Source organism: Salvia splendens, chromosome 11 (assembly GCF_004379255.2).
Source record: "Salvia splendens isolate huo1 chromosome 11, SspV2, whole genome shotgun sequence".
In the NCBI taxonomy this organism is placed as follows: Eukaryota; Viridiplantae; Streptophyta; class Magnoliopsida; order Lamiales; family Lamiaceae; genus Salvia; species Salvia splendens.
In genome coordinates this window covers 23,299,115-23,314,684 of record NC_056042.1, presented here as the reverse complement: position 1 = coordinate 23,314,684, position 15,570 = coordinate 23,299,115, and the positions used below count along the sequence as shown (strand labels likewise).

At 38.7% G+C, this 15,570-nt stretch overlaps 1 protein-coding gene across 1 annotated transcript; it reads right to left on the bottom strand.

The window, feature by feature from the left end:
• Positions 1-2,632: 2,632 nt before the first annotated feature.
• LOC121755576 (carbamoyl-phosphate synthase large chain, chloroplastic-like) lies at positions 2,633-7,406 on the bottom strand. The gene is made up of 4 exons (XM_042150894.1): positions 7,288-7,406; positions 5,826-7,179; positions 5,031-5,723; positions 2,633-4,341 (listed from the first exon to the last, which is right to left on the bottom strand). Exons 2-4 carry the CDS (start codon positions 7,152-7,154, stop codon positions 2,803-2,805), a joined length of 3,561 nt encoding a protein of 1,186 aa, XP_042006828.1. The 5' UTR covers positions 7,155-7,179; positions 7,288-7,406; the 3' UTR covers positions 2,633-2,802.
• Positions 7,407-15,570: the final 8,164 nt, after the last annotated feature.

Below are 15,570 nucleotides of genomic sequence, written 5' to 3'. Positions count from 1 at the left end.
ATTAAGAAAATTTAAAACATCTTAATTTTATATATTTAGTTTAAAAATCTGATGGAACGGAGCATAATATAATCTAAACATCGTTATATAAATTACCCCTTAATAAAAGCTCAAATGTTGGGATATAAATTGGTACTTAATTTCCTTATAATCTCTTGGTATCCATGATATCAATACACATCATATCCACATATTGATATTTTAATAGATCCATAAAATAAAATAAAACAAAAGATCCAAACTGAAACAATTCCAACCCATATTAATGCATTGGATTATTTGAATTTTTAAATAAAAAAAACGGTGAAATATTTGGAAGACCTAATAATCTTCCACTGCTTCCATGTGATAATTGCGGTGGCAGCCGCAGGTGACGCAGGTCAGCGCTGCCTCCGGCCTTTCTTGGCTTGGCGCGGAGGTCATGAACTCCCTGCAGCCATCGACCGTGTAGCGTCCTATATGAGCTACATGGTTTTTCATGCACTCAAGATTGACGATTCCACTCTTATTCCTCTGGGAAACTTCCTGTTTGAGCACAACTATTTTTCTCGCCATTGGTTTCTTCATACAAAATTAAAATTACAAAGTATAAAAATGGTATAATAGTTTCAATCGTGAAGACGGATTGAACATACATGCTCATGATGCATTTGTATTTATATACATAATTATCGACTAAAGTCAAAAGCTGGTCCAGCACATTTGCTCAAAACATACTTTGGTTTGATACATTAAATGTGTAATTAGCTTTTCATTATAAACAATACGGGTATATTTTAGCTTATATTTAAAAGTTTCGTAAAAAACATTAACGGTCAACCACTTATAAAATGGTCCAGTACATATTTGATCCTACACATTTTAAGTGTGTTAGCTTTTGGTCATAAATAATACTTCATCCGTCAATAAAAATAGACAAAGTTGTAAATGACACGAGTTTTAATGCATAATTGGTAAAGTAAGAGAGAGAAGGAAAATATGGTGGAAGTAGTGTTACTTGATCGTGGGGTGAACATTTAGAATGATGAGCATGAATAGTATTTGTTTAAAACTTTCCATTTCTAGAATTAGTCTAATTTTGATGGACAACCCAAAATGGTAAACCTTGACTATTTTTTGTGGATAGAGGAAGTATGTTTTGGTCCATATTTAACTCATTAATAAGATTAAATCACGAATGACCATTACTTTTTACGTTAAATATAGCACTTTTTGTAAGAGAAAATGAGACTAATTTTTCACTTTAGTAATATTATATAAAAGTAAATGCAATAGATAAGGTCAAACTATTTGTTTTATGTCAGAGATATGTGCTAAGAATATAATTTAGTAGAAAATAGTCAACTTTTTTAATTGTAATAATATAATTTGATTTTCTTTTAAGTTAAAATCAGAAATCTTTGAATTTATCAATTTTTATATTATATGTGGAATGATATACACAAGTTTTTTGTGTTTTTCGATTTTAATTGTCGATACTTGACTTCCAAAACTCTTCAACGACAAATTAGTTAATTAATAATTCATCCTTTTCATTAAATGTTAAGTATTTGTTTTTCGGTGTAAGATTTTATATAGTTTTGTGAGTTGAGTGAAGAGAGAATTAAGTAGAGACGGTGTTGTTTTTATTATAGGAAATATACACTTTATGTGAGACAATCCGAAAAGTGAAACGTTTCATATTTAGTTGTATGGAGTATAAATTTTTCGGAAAGATTCCAAAATCATATAAGTTGATGGGATCTTAGTGGGGATTTATTCGATTCATAAAACCTCAAGCAACTTTTTTTCCACTTGTAATTGTGGCAAATAGATTTCAAGAGAAACATTTATAATTGAGGAAAATAGATTTGAAGAAGCGTTTATAATTTAAAGATCACACATATATACATCAAACACATAATATAAATTAATAGATTACCGATTGATGTAAGTACATGTATACCTAGGTAAAGGTTATTCGAATGCTTGGGAGATTAATTTATTTAAGGCAAATCGATGGTAAAATCACAAAGTATGGTCACTTTATTTAGGAGTATTAAATACTAACATTTAAATAACGAATATGTTTCTATTCTGGTTAATCATTGTTGCAAAAGAACAAAAGTAGTTAGGATTAATTAGTCACAATATAAAATGAAATTATAGCACAAAAAATATAAAAATATCATGGCTTAAAGGCATTATGTTTCAAAATCACTCCCCTTTGAATATTATGCATCAGTTTACATAAGTTTCACTATATGTTCCTTCATAGAGATATGTTATTATGTGACTTGGATCATTAATATGGTTAGTTGGTTGGTAGGTCAATTTAAATAGACTTTATCGTAAATATTTTATATTTGTATTGTCTCGTGTACTAATATAAAACAAAACTTATGCATAAATTTATTTATTCATTTAATTTTGTAATATATTTATCATGAAGAGAAAAGTCAAAAATATCATTTGTTCCTATCAGTCCCCTCTCCACTTAGCTAATAAAAAGGTAGCAATATGTAAATTACTAATTAACTCCTCCACAAAAGAACTCCTGCTTGGTCAAAAATGAATTTATAAAAAAAATTTATCATGTTCTGATTTTAGCCATACCATCACTGCATCATTCCATCTAAAAACAATTAAAGCAAAACAAAATAAAATCATAATTATATTCGTTCAAAATTCCACAAAATGAACCTATCACAAAATGTGAATACAGTCGTACACAATAGCAACATAGTTCGTGTTCATTAAAAACACACAAACTAAATTAGCAGCAGAAAATGCAGCAATAACAGTCCGTCAACTTGAGGTGGTTTATGCCGACTGCAAAGTTCTTCTGTTATCTGTTTCTCTCACCTCAACGAAGTAATCCTGAAGAGCTGTCATTTCAATCTTGTTTGATCTCAGGCTCTTGATCGCCGCAGCAGTAGCCAAGGCACCGGCCACCGTGGTTATCACCGGAATCTTGTATGCGAGCGCCATCCTCCGAAGCTTCCGGCCGTCGATCTGGTCGATTTGGTCGCCCGAGTTTGTCACAACCATCATCTGAATCAGCCCGCTGGCCATCATGTCAGCAGCATGAGGCCGCCCTTCGTGCATCTTCAACACACGCTCGACGGGGATGCCTCCTAGTTCGAGGACTTGAGCGGTCCCAGATGTAGCTACAATTTTGAAACCGAGGCTAGTAAAGGCCGAGGCGATGGGGCCAAGATAGGGCTTGGTCAGGTCGCTCACGCTAAGGAATAGAGTTCCCGACAGTGGTAGCTTTTGCCCTGCAGCTATCTGGGCCTTTGCGAACGCGATGGAGGATTCATAGTGGATGCCCATGACCTCACCCGTGCTCCGCATCTCCGGGCCGAGGATGACATCGGCACCCTGGAATTTCTCAAATGGGAGAACTGCTTCTTTTACAGATACATGCCTTGGGATGATCTCACTTGTGAACCCCAGGTCTTGAAGAGACATGCCCGACATAACCAGTGCCGCGTACTTAGCTAGCGGATGACCAATCGCCTTCGACACGAACGGGACGGTCCGTGATGCCCGAGGGTTTGCCTCGAGCAAGAAGACATCTCCAGATGCTGTGATTGCGTATTGACAGTTCATCAGTCCACACACATTCAAGCCTTTAGCTAACTTTGTAGTCCAAGACCTAATTGTCTCCAAGCAAGAAGACGACACCGTTTGCGTGGGAAGCATGCATGCTGAATCACCCGAATGGACACCGGCTTGCTCAATGTGCTCCATTATCCCACCAATCACAACATTACCATATGAGTCAGCAAGCGCATCAATATCTATCTCAATAGCATCGGATAAGTACTTGTCAACCAAAACAGGACGGTCAGGATCCACCTTAACTGCAGTTTCGAGATAAGTAATGAGCTTCTCATCACTGTAAACAATTTCCATTGCACGGCCACCCAGAACATACGACGGTCTAACTACAACAGGGTAACCGATCTTCGCTGCAATAGCAAGAGCATCTTCCTCACTCCTTGCAATTCCTCCTTCAGGCTGCTCAATCTTTAGTTCTGTCAGGATTGCATTAAATCTCTTCCTATCCTCCGCAGCATCAATAGAATCAGGAGATGTGCCCCAGATGCGAACAATTTCAGAACCACTTCTGCATTTGGGTTTGTGCTCATCTATATATTGTTGAATCGGAAGAGACAGTTTCAGCGGAGTTTGCCCACCAAACTGCACAATAATGCCATCAGGCCTCTCCAAGTCAATGATATTGATAACATCTTCCACCGTGAGAGGTTCAAAGTAAAGCCGATCACTGGTGTCATAATCTGTTGACACTGTTTCAGGGTTGGAATTCATCATTATTGTTTCAAAGCCTGCGTCCTGAAAGATAAAGAAAAGAACTCAAAAACCATACAGAAACATTGAGAAGATAGAAGCATGAACAATTAAATTGATGAAACTGAAAACACAAATAATACTCCATCTAACTGATGAAACTGAAAAATCATACAAAGCAGGCATCCTGGAAGATGAAGAAAGAACTCAAAAATCATACAGAAATATAGAGACGATAGAGGCATGAACAATCATATCGATGAAACGGAAAATAAAAATAATACAGTATCTAAGTTTCGCTTTCCTCCCAATGGCTGTGCAGTTCTTTTTATAATCCTATCATTTCTTCCAAACAAAACCCATTCATTCTTGCATTTGATCCCCTTTAGAACTTCAACAAATTCCTCTCTCCAAACCGGGTTTATCTGGTCCGAGAATATTGGCATTCTTCAATTACAAAGCTCTTGTATACTTTATTAACAACACAATTTTGATATCATCTTAAATGACACAAGCTATAGTCAGATACCCAGTGGACCATTCCACAATGGATAACATCCAAAACTGGACCACGAAGGATCAAATAGCAAATATCACATTGCTAAATAATAACAGACCACATTAGTTGCTGAAGGATTGTTGGAAGATTTCTAAGTTGTTGCAATATATTTGGGAAAATAAAATTTAAAAGAGGACTGGCTTCAAGCACAATAGAAGATAAAATAATCACAAACCTGAAGGGCAAATGAAGTATGACAGCAGCAGTAGTCAAATTCAATTCCCTGCCCAATTCGATTCGGTCCTCCACCAAGGATCAAAACTTTTTTCCTGTTGGTAGGAGCTGATTCACACTCAGTTTCATATGAAGAATACATGTAAGGGGTATTTGCCTCAAATTCTGCTGCACATGTATCAACTCTTTTATAAGCTGGTTTAACACCTAAAGACAACCTCTTTGATCTAACATCCTTCTCAGTAGACTTTGTAGCAAAAGCTATCTGAACATCACTGAAACCTCTCCTCTTCACTTCCCAGAAATCATCCTTAGTCAATTCTGACAGAGTCCGTGCCGAGAGATATTGCTCCACATCTACTAGTTCTTTTAGCTGAGTGAGGAACCATGTGTCTATAAGACTCAATTCATGGATGTCGTCCACTGTCATTCCTCGCTTCATGGCAGCATATATGGAATAAATACGATCAGGACTGGGTACCCTCAGGCTGTATTTTAGTTGTTCCCAGTCCCAGTCAAGTTCCTTGACCTTTCCACAACCCCATCCAGGGTAGCCACATTCTAGTGAGCGCACTGCTTTTTGAAAAGATTCCTGAAATGTCCGACCTACGGCCATAGATTCACCAACAGACTTCATTTGGGTAGTCAGAATAGGCTCAGAGCCAGGGAACTTCTCAAAAGCAAACCTGGGAATCTGCATTCAAAGATATAGAGTATATGAACATGTTAATTTGACACAACACATCAAACTAAGGGTAACAATATAGAGATATAAAAAAGGAAAAGTGAATATTACCTTGGTTACAACATAATCTATAGAAGGCTCAAAACTTGCCGGTGTCTTCCTGGTGATGTCATTAGGAATCTGATCCAATGAATACCCAACCGACAATTTGGCAGCCATCTTAGCAATCGGAAAACCAGTAGCTTTAGAGGCCAATGCAGATGATCTTGAAACTCTAGGGTTCATCTCAATTATCATCACTTCTCCATCTTCAGGATTAACAGCAAACTGAACATTTGAACCGCCGCATTCAACTCCGATTTCCCTGATAATTGCAACAGAGTAATCCCTAAGACGTTGGTACTCCCTATCTGTTAAGGTCTGTGCAGGGGCAACAGTGATGGAATCCCCTGTGTGGACTCCCATAGGGTCAATATTCTCAATTGAGCAAATAATCACCACATTGTCTGCCAAGTCTCTCATAACCTCAAGCTCATACTCTTTCCATCCCAACAGAGACTTCTCCACCAAAACTTGAGTTGTCACGCTAGCCGCCAGGCCCGACTTGCAAATGGCTTCAAACTCCTCCCTGTTATACGCAATTCCGCCTCCTGTCCCACCCAATGTGAATGCAGGACGGATAATCAAAGGGAACTCCCCAATCCAATAGGCAATCTCAAAACACTCCTCCAATGTTGTCCCAATCCCCGACGGAGGTGTCTTGAGCCCAATATTCTTCATCGCCTGCTTGAACAACTCCCTATCCTCCGCCTTCTTGATTGCATCAAGCTTCGCCCCAATCAGCTCCACTCCATATTTCTCAAGAGCACCACTCTCTGCCAAGGCAACAGCTAAATTAAGCGCAGTTTGGCCACCCATCGTGGGCAACAGAGCATCCGGCCTCTCCTTCTCAAGCACTTGCTCCACCAACTCAGGCGTCATAGGCTCAATGTAAGTCCTATCCGCCAAGTCCGGATCAGTCATTATAGTAGCAGGATTGGAATTAATCAAAATCACTTCATACCCCTCCTCTTTCAGAGCCTTGCAAGCCTGCGTCCCTGAATAATCAAACTCACAAGCCTGCCCTATAACAATCGGCCCTGCACCAAGGATCAAAATCTTCTTAATGTCGGTTCTTTTACCGACTTTCTCAGCACTAAACCCCCCTCCATTCGCTAAATCACCGCTACTCTGACCACCACCACGACGCTCACTTTCAGACTTGACGCAATTCAAGCTCAACGACCGAGTAGGCAAGTATAAATTACCCAAATTCTTCTCCGATGTTAGTCTCGATTGCCGCGAAATGCGCGGAAAAGGCCTTTTTCCGGCAGGTGAGTAACGATTGGTTTGAATGAAGTTACAAAACACATTATTGCAGCTATGCAGGGACTGAGTCATCTACTCACAAAATCAAAGGTGCCGCCTACACATAAATCCAATTAGGAAAGAGAAAACTGGAGAGCAGCAACCATACGGATTTTTTAACAGTAGAAAAAAAATCAAAAGCTGAGCTGCGGCGGAGTGGAAATACCTGGAACACCGCGGCGGAGAGGGGTTAATGATTGGAGTTAAGTTGTCGGTGGCAGAGAGGGAGTGTGCTACTGAGAGAGTTGTGTTTCGTGACTAGGGTTTCAGAATATTTTATTGAAGATGGAGACAAAATAAAATTTCTAGCTTTAGTCAACATCATTCAAATTAAATAATTACAACTATCAATAGAATACCACCTCCGTCCTCCCACATTGAAGACATCCACAATGGGACGCCCTAAGGAGCGCAGCGCGCCCTATATGTTTTAATATTGTTCTGTTAATTAATTTAAATGTTTTCAAATATATAATGCAAACTAATTTAAAAACACAACGAGTAACCAAAAACCGGCGAATATTGCATTAATAATTACACAAAAGTTACACGATTCAAGTTGGCTAATCTACGCAATTTTCAATTTCCGGTGCAACTCATCGATCAACCCCCGGAGAATTTCGGCTTCGGCAGGGTCCGTACACTTCTTGAGGGCCTTGTGCGTCTGCAACAACGTCTTCGCCATCGAGGTTGCTGCCAGCGACTCATACGCGGCGGCCGTCTCGCTCGAGGTCGGGATCGGGACCGGGATCGGCGATGGCGCGGCGGCGGTCGAGGATGATGTCGCCGCCGCCTTCCCTTGGCCTTCGCAGCCTTGACGCCTATGGGACGCAGGGAGGACATCGGTGTGACGGAACTCTCAATGTCCTCGTACATCCGGTTGAGGTCCACCGAACGAGTTCCGCTTTCGCTGCACGTGTAACCACCAGCTTCGGTGGTCTTCGTCCTTTTTGTCACCCCGGGGTGCAGAATCCCGCCTTGGAACTTCTGTTTGTCCCTCAAGAGCACCCAGATGGCCTCGTGCTTGAATTCGCAGTACAGGGACTGGTACGACAACAACGCTTTAGCGCGCACGTCACACAAACTCTCGCCTCTCCCCTGCGCCCTCGCGCACTTCTCGTACTCCGACGAGAACATGTTGATTTGCCTCTTCACCTGGCCCAGTGTTTGCGGAGCTGCTCCCGTTGTCGCTTGTACGCGCTCGGCGGCTTTGCTGCATTGTAGCGCTCGGCGATGCGCTCCCAGTACGCCTGCTGCCTCTGGTTGTTCGCGAATATCGGGTCCTCCGATATATCCACCCAACACCTCACCAATACGAGGGTTTCATTCGGCTGGTAGTTCGTACGGCCGGGGGCGTACTCTTCACAAGTTCCCGGAGGTGGCAAGTTGTACGCGCATTGCCGGTTCCGCTTCTTTTTGGTGGGGGCGGAAGCCGCGGCGTCGGCGCGGCGGGAGGGGGCGACAGGTCGGTTTGGAGACGGCTCCATGTCATCCAAACCGTACGATTCCGTATTAAATTTGGGATCGTATTGTGTGTTGGCGTCGAACGGTCGATATTCGTCGGGTTCTGTACCCGGCCAACGCTCCTCTCCAAACATCGGACTGTTAGGACTTGCATCCATTTCGTCGAAATAATAAAAATGTGAGTTTCGAGAGTGAAATTGTGAAAATTAAAAGTTACAAATGAAAGTGGGTGATAAGTCGTATTCTAGGCCTAGGTTACTGGTCAGTATGATGTGCGTAATTGAATTATATCTGCAAAAACTAGTTGCTTAAGCGTGCAGGGTAAGCATTCTAGCCAGTAGGCAGAGTTTCAGACACTTCAAGTGAAAAGGGCGTCAGGACGATTACGTACTGACCAGTATACATGCAAATATGGCTCGAGATGGAGAAGGAGGATAGCTGGGACTGCTCAATCACAATTAAGGGCAAAGAAGTCATCTCACCGCAAGGTCTTACCCTAAAAATCAAGGGTAAGCCTCCCTATAAAAGGAAGCCACTTGGAGAGAGAAAGGAAGGGAATCGAATCATCATCATCACTCTTAGGTAGAATTCTCTGGGAGTTCAGTCCTTCAGCCCAGTCCAGAATCTCGTTTCTCGCCACTGCCATGGTCACTTGAAGATCTAGATGTTCCCGGAGTTCCAAATCGTCCGTTCCAGCCAGCAAGACCGTAGCTTAGAGATTTCATCGCCCGGAGTGGCGAAACACTTTTATTCGCTTTCGTAGTTTAATTTACTTGCTTTCTTTACGTTGGATCTTTGTTGCTTTTGGATATTTTCTGCTTTTGAAGTACTTGTTGAAGATCTGAACGTGTTTATGCTATGAAGTTGATTTCCGTTTCGGTTATTGTGTTGATTTATTTTCCTTCCTATTTCGCCTAGTTAGCTTAGATCTAAGGTTCCTTGGTGTTTTAAGTGCTGAATCTTTTCTTTCCTTGTTTCCGTCGCAATTTCCTTAGTTAAACGTGGAACTGTTCGATCGTGAGTGAATCGCTGCATGTGAAGTTTAGTTTGAGTGCGTTTCGCTTCCTGACCAGTACGCGGAGTTGCAGTTTCTGTGTTTTTTTTTATTTATTTAAGATTTGGTGTTCGTATTTGTGGATCTGTGTTCGCGAATTGATAAACTGTGTTTCCGTGTTGAATCTGGAATTGTTTTCTGATTTCAGTTTGTGTTGCTGAAGAAGATGATGTCCTGTCAAATGTTGGGGACCACTTGCTTTTTAGATGCTTTTTGCTTTTTTTTTACTTTTTGTCCTTTGCTTTTCGTTATAACCTGCAGATCTGTCAGCCCAGTCACCTTGACTACCACTACCCTCTGAATATTCTGTCTAGCCCAAAATAGAATCCCGTACCTTCCAAATATTTCCTGTTACTAAAATGTCTCCCTATTTCCACGTACACAGCTGCACCCCTACACTCCTTTCCCCATTCTAGTCAGTAGGAAATTACCTTTAAGTTCTTGCCTAGGTAGAGACTCAACCCGAGCGTGGTAGCTAACCAAACCATCCAGAATATCACCACAATAGTTTTAACGCACCATCTCTGTGGGATTCGACCCTTACCACCACTATACTGATCAGTAGAAGTGGGTTGAGGAATTTTTGAAACCAGGGTCTAGGCTTAGTTAGGATCTCTATCCTGACCAGTAGGATATATCCTTGCTTGAACGACACCTAAGCACCCTGAGAAGAATCATCGTTTCAGTGGGGTAAGGGTATTTATACAAAAATTAAAAAACGCGAGGCATCGTCCGCGACCATCGTCCGCCGATCCCGCAATGGGGCGCCCGATGGCGCGGACGATAGCCCATCGTCCGCGCTTCAACCGCGGACGATGCATCGGGCGTGGGCGTAGGGCGCGGACGATGGCGGGCACACCCACAATGGGGCGGACGATGGCGCCCGCGGACGATGGCACGCATCGGGCGTCCCATTGTGGATGCTCTAAGTGTCACATTTTGTCATTTCGGTTCGTCCCACCATAAGAATCACATTTTACTTTTACCTTAAATGATAAATAGATCTCACATTCCATCAACCAATTCTACTCACATTTTATTATAAAATTAATATATATAAATGGGACTCATAGTCTACTAACTTATTCAATTCACTTTTCTTCACATTTCTTAAAAATTCGCGCTCATCCTAAATGTAACACTTGACGTGGGACGGGGGTAGTATCTTTTAATCAATAACATGAGATGCAGCAATTATTATTTATTTTAAACTTAATGAGTTTATTCACAAATTAATAAGTTAAATTAACACCATTAAGCTCAAGTGTGCGTTAAAATTAATAAATACAGTAGTATAGAAATAAGAAAAAATATTAACTTAATGGGTTATTCATAAATTAAAAAGTTAGTCACCATCAAGCTCAGTGTGTGGGCTAACAAATTAAGGATTATAAAAAGATTATTCATAAATTAATAACTTAGTCACCATCAAGCCCACTGTGTGGGCTAACAAATTAAGAATTATAAAAAGAGTAAACGTCAATTTTGGTCCTAAACATATGGCTGAAATACAAATCTGGTCTAAAACAAATGAAATTTGTGTCGATTAGGTCCATTTTTACGGTTCCATCAAATTTTGACGGTCAACCGTCGATTAGCGAAATTGTGATCGGATTAGGCAATTTTGATTACTGTAGCTAATTTTATTTTTATTTAAAAAAGTTTTGAAAATGCAAATTAAAAATATAAAATTAAAAATGCAAAAAATTAAAAAAAAAGTCTATGAAATATTTGAAAATGCAAACTTTAAATGTATTTACGCGTATCACTTGACATTTTTCATTTCTCCTTCTCTCTCTTCTCTTCTTCTCTTCCTTTCCCAAGAACCTTAATTTTATATTTATCTACAACACCAATATCTAGATGGATTTTGAATCCGAATTTGATTTTGAATCTATCTGCTACATACCATTATGGGATGAATTTTTAAATTTCGATTAGCAAATCTGGATGGAAATCTGAATGTGAATCTGAATCAGAAAGCATACAACTTAATAAACGTCAAAGTAGTCCATGATAATCAACATAAAATAGGTCCCAAACATTTTACAACTGAATTCAAGTCCAGTGCCAAATGATGTCAGAAAATAAGTTTCTGTGTCACTAGCACAATCAAAACCACCGTCAAAGTCAAATATCCACCATAAAAAAAACAAGTACCTTCCATAAAAAAACCAATAGACACCATTAACATAATAAAGTCAAACTAGCCCATGATATTCATAATCGTGATCAAATAGGTCCTGAAAATTGAAGCGGACGGTTGTGTCGGAGCTTAGTCCTCCTCTCAAAATCCTCATCGATTTATGGAATATTGAATGGAGGACCTCCATGGTCGAAAGAACTAGGGTTCGTCATCGTCCTCTATGCGTCATCTTCTTCCTCAGGGACTTCGTCGCCGGGCTCGACTTCTGGAATTGGAGAAAGCTCGACTTCGGCGTCGGCACTAGGGTTAGCCGACGGACCTTGTTCCATTTCCTTCAGAGGGTACGACTGTTGGGGTTTTTATATGTTGCTTTGACATTAGTAAGTCCGTCGGTGGAGCGGAACTGAGGGTACGACTGTTGGGGTTTTTATACTAAACGATGCTTCGAGCATACATGTTTTTGTACAGTCAGCTTATACATGTATACGAGAAACGCCACGTCCACTTGTTTACCAAATTATGAGAATAATTAATATAATATAATGGTTTATTTATTGAAATATAATAAACAAGTCTAAGGCTTCTTACTAAGAAAGTCAAAGTAGGGAATCTGATGATTCCTCATAGGTTTTCCAGTAGGGGACTTGACCAGATCTAGTAAGAAGAAAAACGTGTTCACAACCTAGATAGGTCTTGGCTGCCTATTGGTATGGTTGCAGTGTTTGTGATAATTCTCTCTTACCTAAGAAGATATTAGTAACACTGATGTGGTAAAGCATTGAAAAGATCTATTCTTTATTGCTATCTACTGAAAGAATATATTTCAGAAATTTTAATATTTTCTAGTTTATGAAATTAATATTATTATTGTGTATTTAATCAGACGCCACTTTGACTTATCAATGTGGGAGAGTTTTTCGTAACTCAAACATGATATCTTGGGTGGTAGTAATTGAATAACATGAAGGTATTGGAATATTATTTCATAGAATTCGCGTGCCCAGTGTGGTATGATTAAATCCCCAAGAGGTGTTTGAAAAAGTAATTTATTATTAAAAAATCTGCGCAGTTGGAATTTTATTCCATGAATAATAAATAAAGTTTCAAACTATATAACTCTTTGAAGAATTAATTTAATTCAAGTCACATAACAGACAAAAGAATTAGATTGATGGATTAAGATAATCTTAAACGCGGGAAATATTATAAAATTAAATGGAACCCAAGTTATTCGTAATTTGGTGATTTAGATGGGAGTCCAATAATATTCTTTAGTGGAACAAGATATTATTCCATTGATAATATATTAAATCATGGGTTAATTGATTTAATTAGATATTTATCTAATGGGTGAGCCCAACATCTAATTCACTCCATGGATCCCCACTCTAGCCCAAACCTAGTCCAAGCTTATAAATAGTGATGATATGTGGAAACCCTAGCACACAAGACATAACACAATTCTCCTACTCTAAACCCTAGCTGCCACTCATGTGGTTTCTCTCTCTTACCTCGATTTTCGTGCATTTGCAAAGAGAGAGCTAGAGTTTTGATTCTTGTCTTATCTTGTTCATTCTAATCCATAGAATTGAATTGAGATAGATTGTTTTGTGTAGTGTTCTTCCTAGATCTTATCAAACTATTATTGATTCTTCGAGATCCGCCCATACAGATGAATAATCAAGGACTTGGGAATAAAGTGGAAGATGCGTGGTCGATAAATCAAGTATCATCGGGAGGTGCAACTAGTAACGTCAATCCTTCAATGGATCAAAAGGTAACAAAATTCGTGCCAAAATAAGACCGTTTGGTCGGTCAAACACACGTCGGAATCTACTGTTCGAACACCACAGTTTTCATGCTTTACAAATTCGAATTAGGGTTTATCTATCATTCATCCAAACACATATATTCATTCTTCCAACACATAATCATGCTTCAAAAAGATTTCACAACCAAGTTCTCATATATTCACATATCATTCACCAACGAATCATCCACAACCTCACACATACACATACATAAACGCATATCCACATACTTTCTCATGCAAAACATCAATCCCAACCGATTAATTTTTAGATCTATGATTTCTACACTCACTATATGCATGAGGGAATCAAGAAACATGGGTTCAATGGAAAGGATGAGAAAGAGAATTCAAATATACCTTTCTTGTTCAAAAACAATCTGTAGGAAAGATAATTGACGCGATTCTTCGATGAATCTTGAATTTCCAACTCCAAATTGATGCAAGAACAAAGGATTGGTGAAGAATTGGTGAGAAGGAGAGGGGGAGAAAAAAATCGTGTGGGGGAGAGGAGATGAAGAGAGCGGCGTGAATAATAGGGCTAGGGTTAGGGTTTGGCTTATTTATTCTCTAGGTTTAATCCCACACTTAAATAAAATAATTAAATTGTGGGGAAATAAAATAAAATCTCACAATTAAAAATGAAAGTAGGCATGTGGAATGGAATAGATCAAGGAAAAAAAATACTTAAATCCTCAAATCAAATAGGAATAGGAATTAAATTTGGTAAGATATGGTAAGATTTAATTGGATTTTAATTTAAGGAAGGAGACAAACAAGATACCAATTAAATCCACAAAATAATTCCTTCTCCTAATTACTAGGAGAAGTCAAAAATTTCAAGGGATGGACAAAGGGTCGAAAATCATGTAGAATAACATAGGGATAATATGGTTTGGATTTAATTTGGACAAATATCCCAAAGCAATTAATTAAATCCAAGAAGATAATATTGTTTCCAATAAATAGGAAGGCCGAAAATTTCAAATAAAATGGCTATAATGATTAAGCATTATCCCATTTAAGTTAATTCACACATTGGAAGTTTAATCACATTAACTCACATAACTCACAACAACTAATTTCACATAATTAACTCAGACACATAGAGACTCAATTTCCACCAAAGAAATTCTTATTCAACATCCACATTAATTAAAATAAAATAAGCCATCAAATAAAAATAATTTAAAAAAAGTCACAATTTCCGGGGTGCTATGTAGCACTCCGAAATATTGCGACCTCTATTTCTATTAATGTGGATGTTGAATAAGAATTTCTTTGTGGAAATTGAGTCTCTATGTGTTTGAGTTAATTATGTGAAATTAGTTGTTGTGGGTTATGTGAGTTAATGTGATCAAGCTTCCAATGTGTGAATTAAATTAAGTGGGATCATGCATAATCATTCTAGCCATTTTATTTGAAATTTTCGGCCCTCCTATTTATTGGAAATAATACTTTCTTTCTTGGATTTAATTAATTGCTTTGGGATATTTATCCAAATTAAATCCAAACCAAATTATGTCATCCCTTGAGATTTTCGAAATCTCCTAATAATTAGGAGAATGATTTATTTTGTGGATTTAATTGGTATCTTGTTTGTCTCCTTCCTTGATTTAAAATCCAATTAAATCTTACCATATCTTACCAAATTTAAATCCTATTCTTATTTGATTTGAGGATTTAAGTATTTTTTTTCCTTGATCTCTCCCATTCCACACGCCTACTTTTATTTTTAATTGTGGGATTTTATTTTATTCCCCCACAATTTAATTATTTTATTTAAGTGTGGGATTAAACCTAGAGAATAAATAAGCCAAACCCTAACCCTAGCCACATTATTAACGCCGCTCTCTTCCTCTCCTCTCTCCCACACGATTTTTTTCTCCCCCTCTCCTTCTCCACCAATTCTTCACCAATCATTTGTTCTTGCATCAATTTGGAGTTGGAAATTCAAGATTTATCGAAGAATCGC

Bases quoted from the DNA above. Each gene is read 5' to 3' on its own strand.
- LOC121755576 (XM_042150894.1), bottom strand. From the start codon at position 7,154: ATGACTCAGTCCCTGCATAGCTGCAATAATGTGTTTTGTAACTTCATT. The intron at 5,724-5,825 runs GTAATATTCACT...CTTTGAATGCAG, and splicing joins TAGATTATGTTGTAACCAAG to ATTCCCAGGTTTGCTTTTGA. The intron at 4,342-5,030 runs GTTTGTGATTAT...TTTATCTTTCAG, and splicing joins ATACTTCATTTGCCCTTCAG to GACGCAGGCTTTGAAACAAT.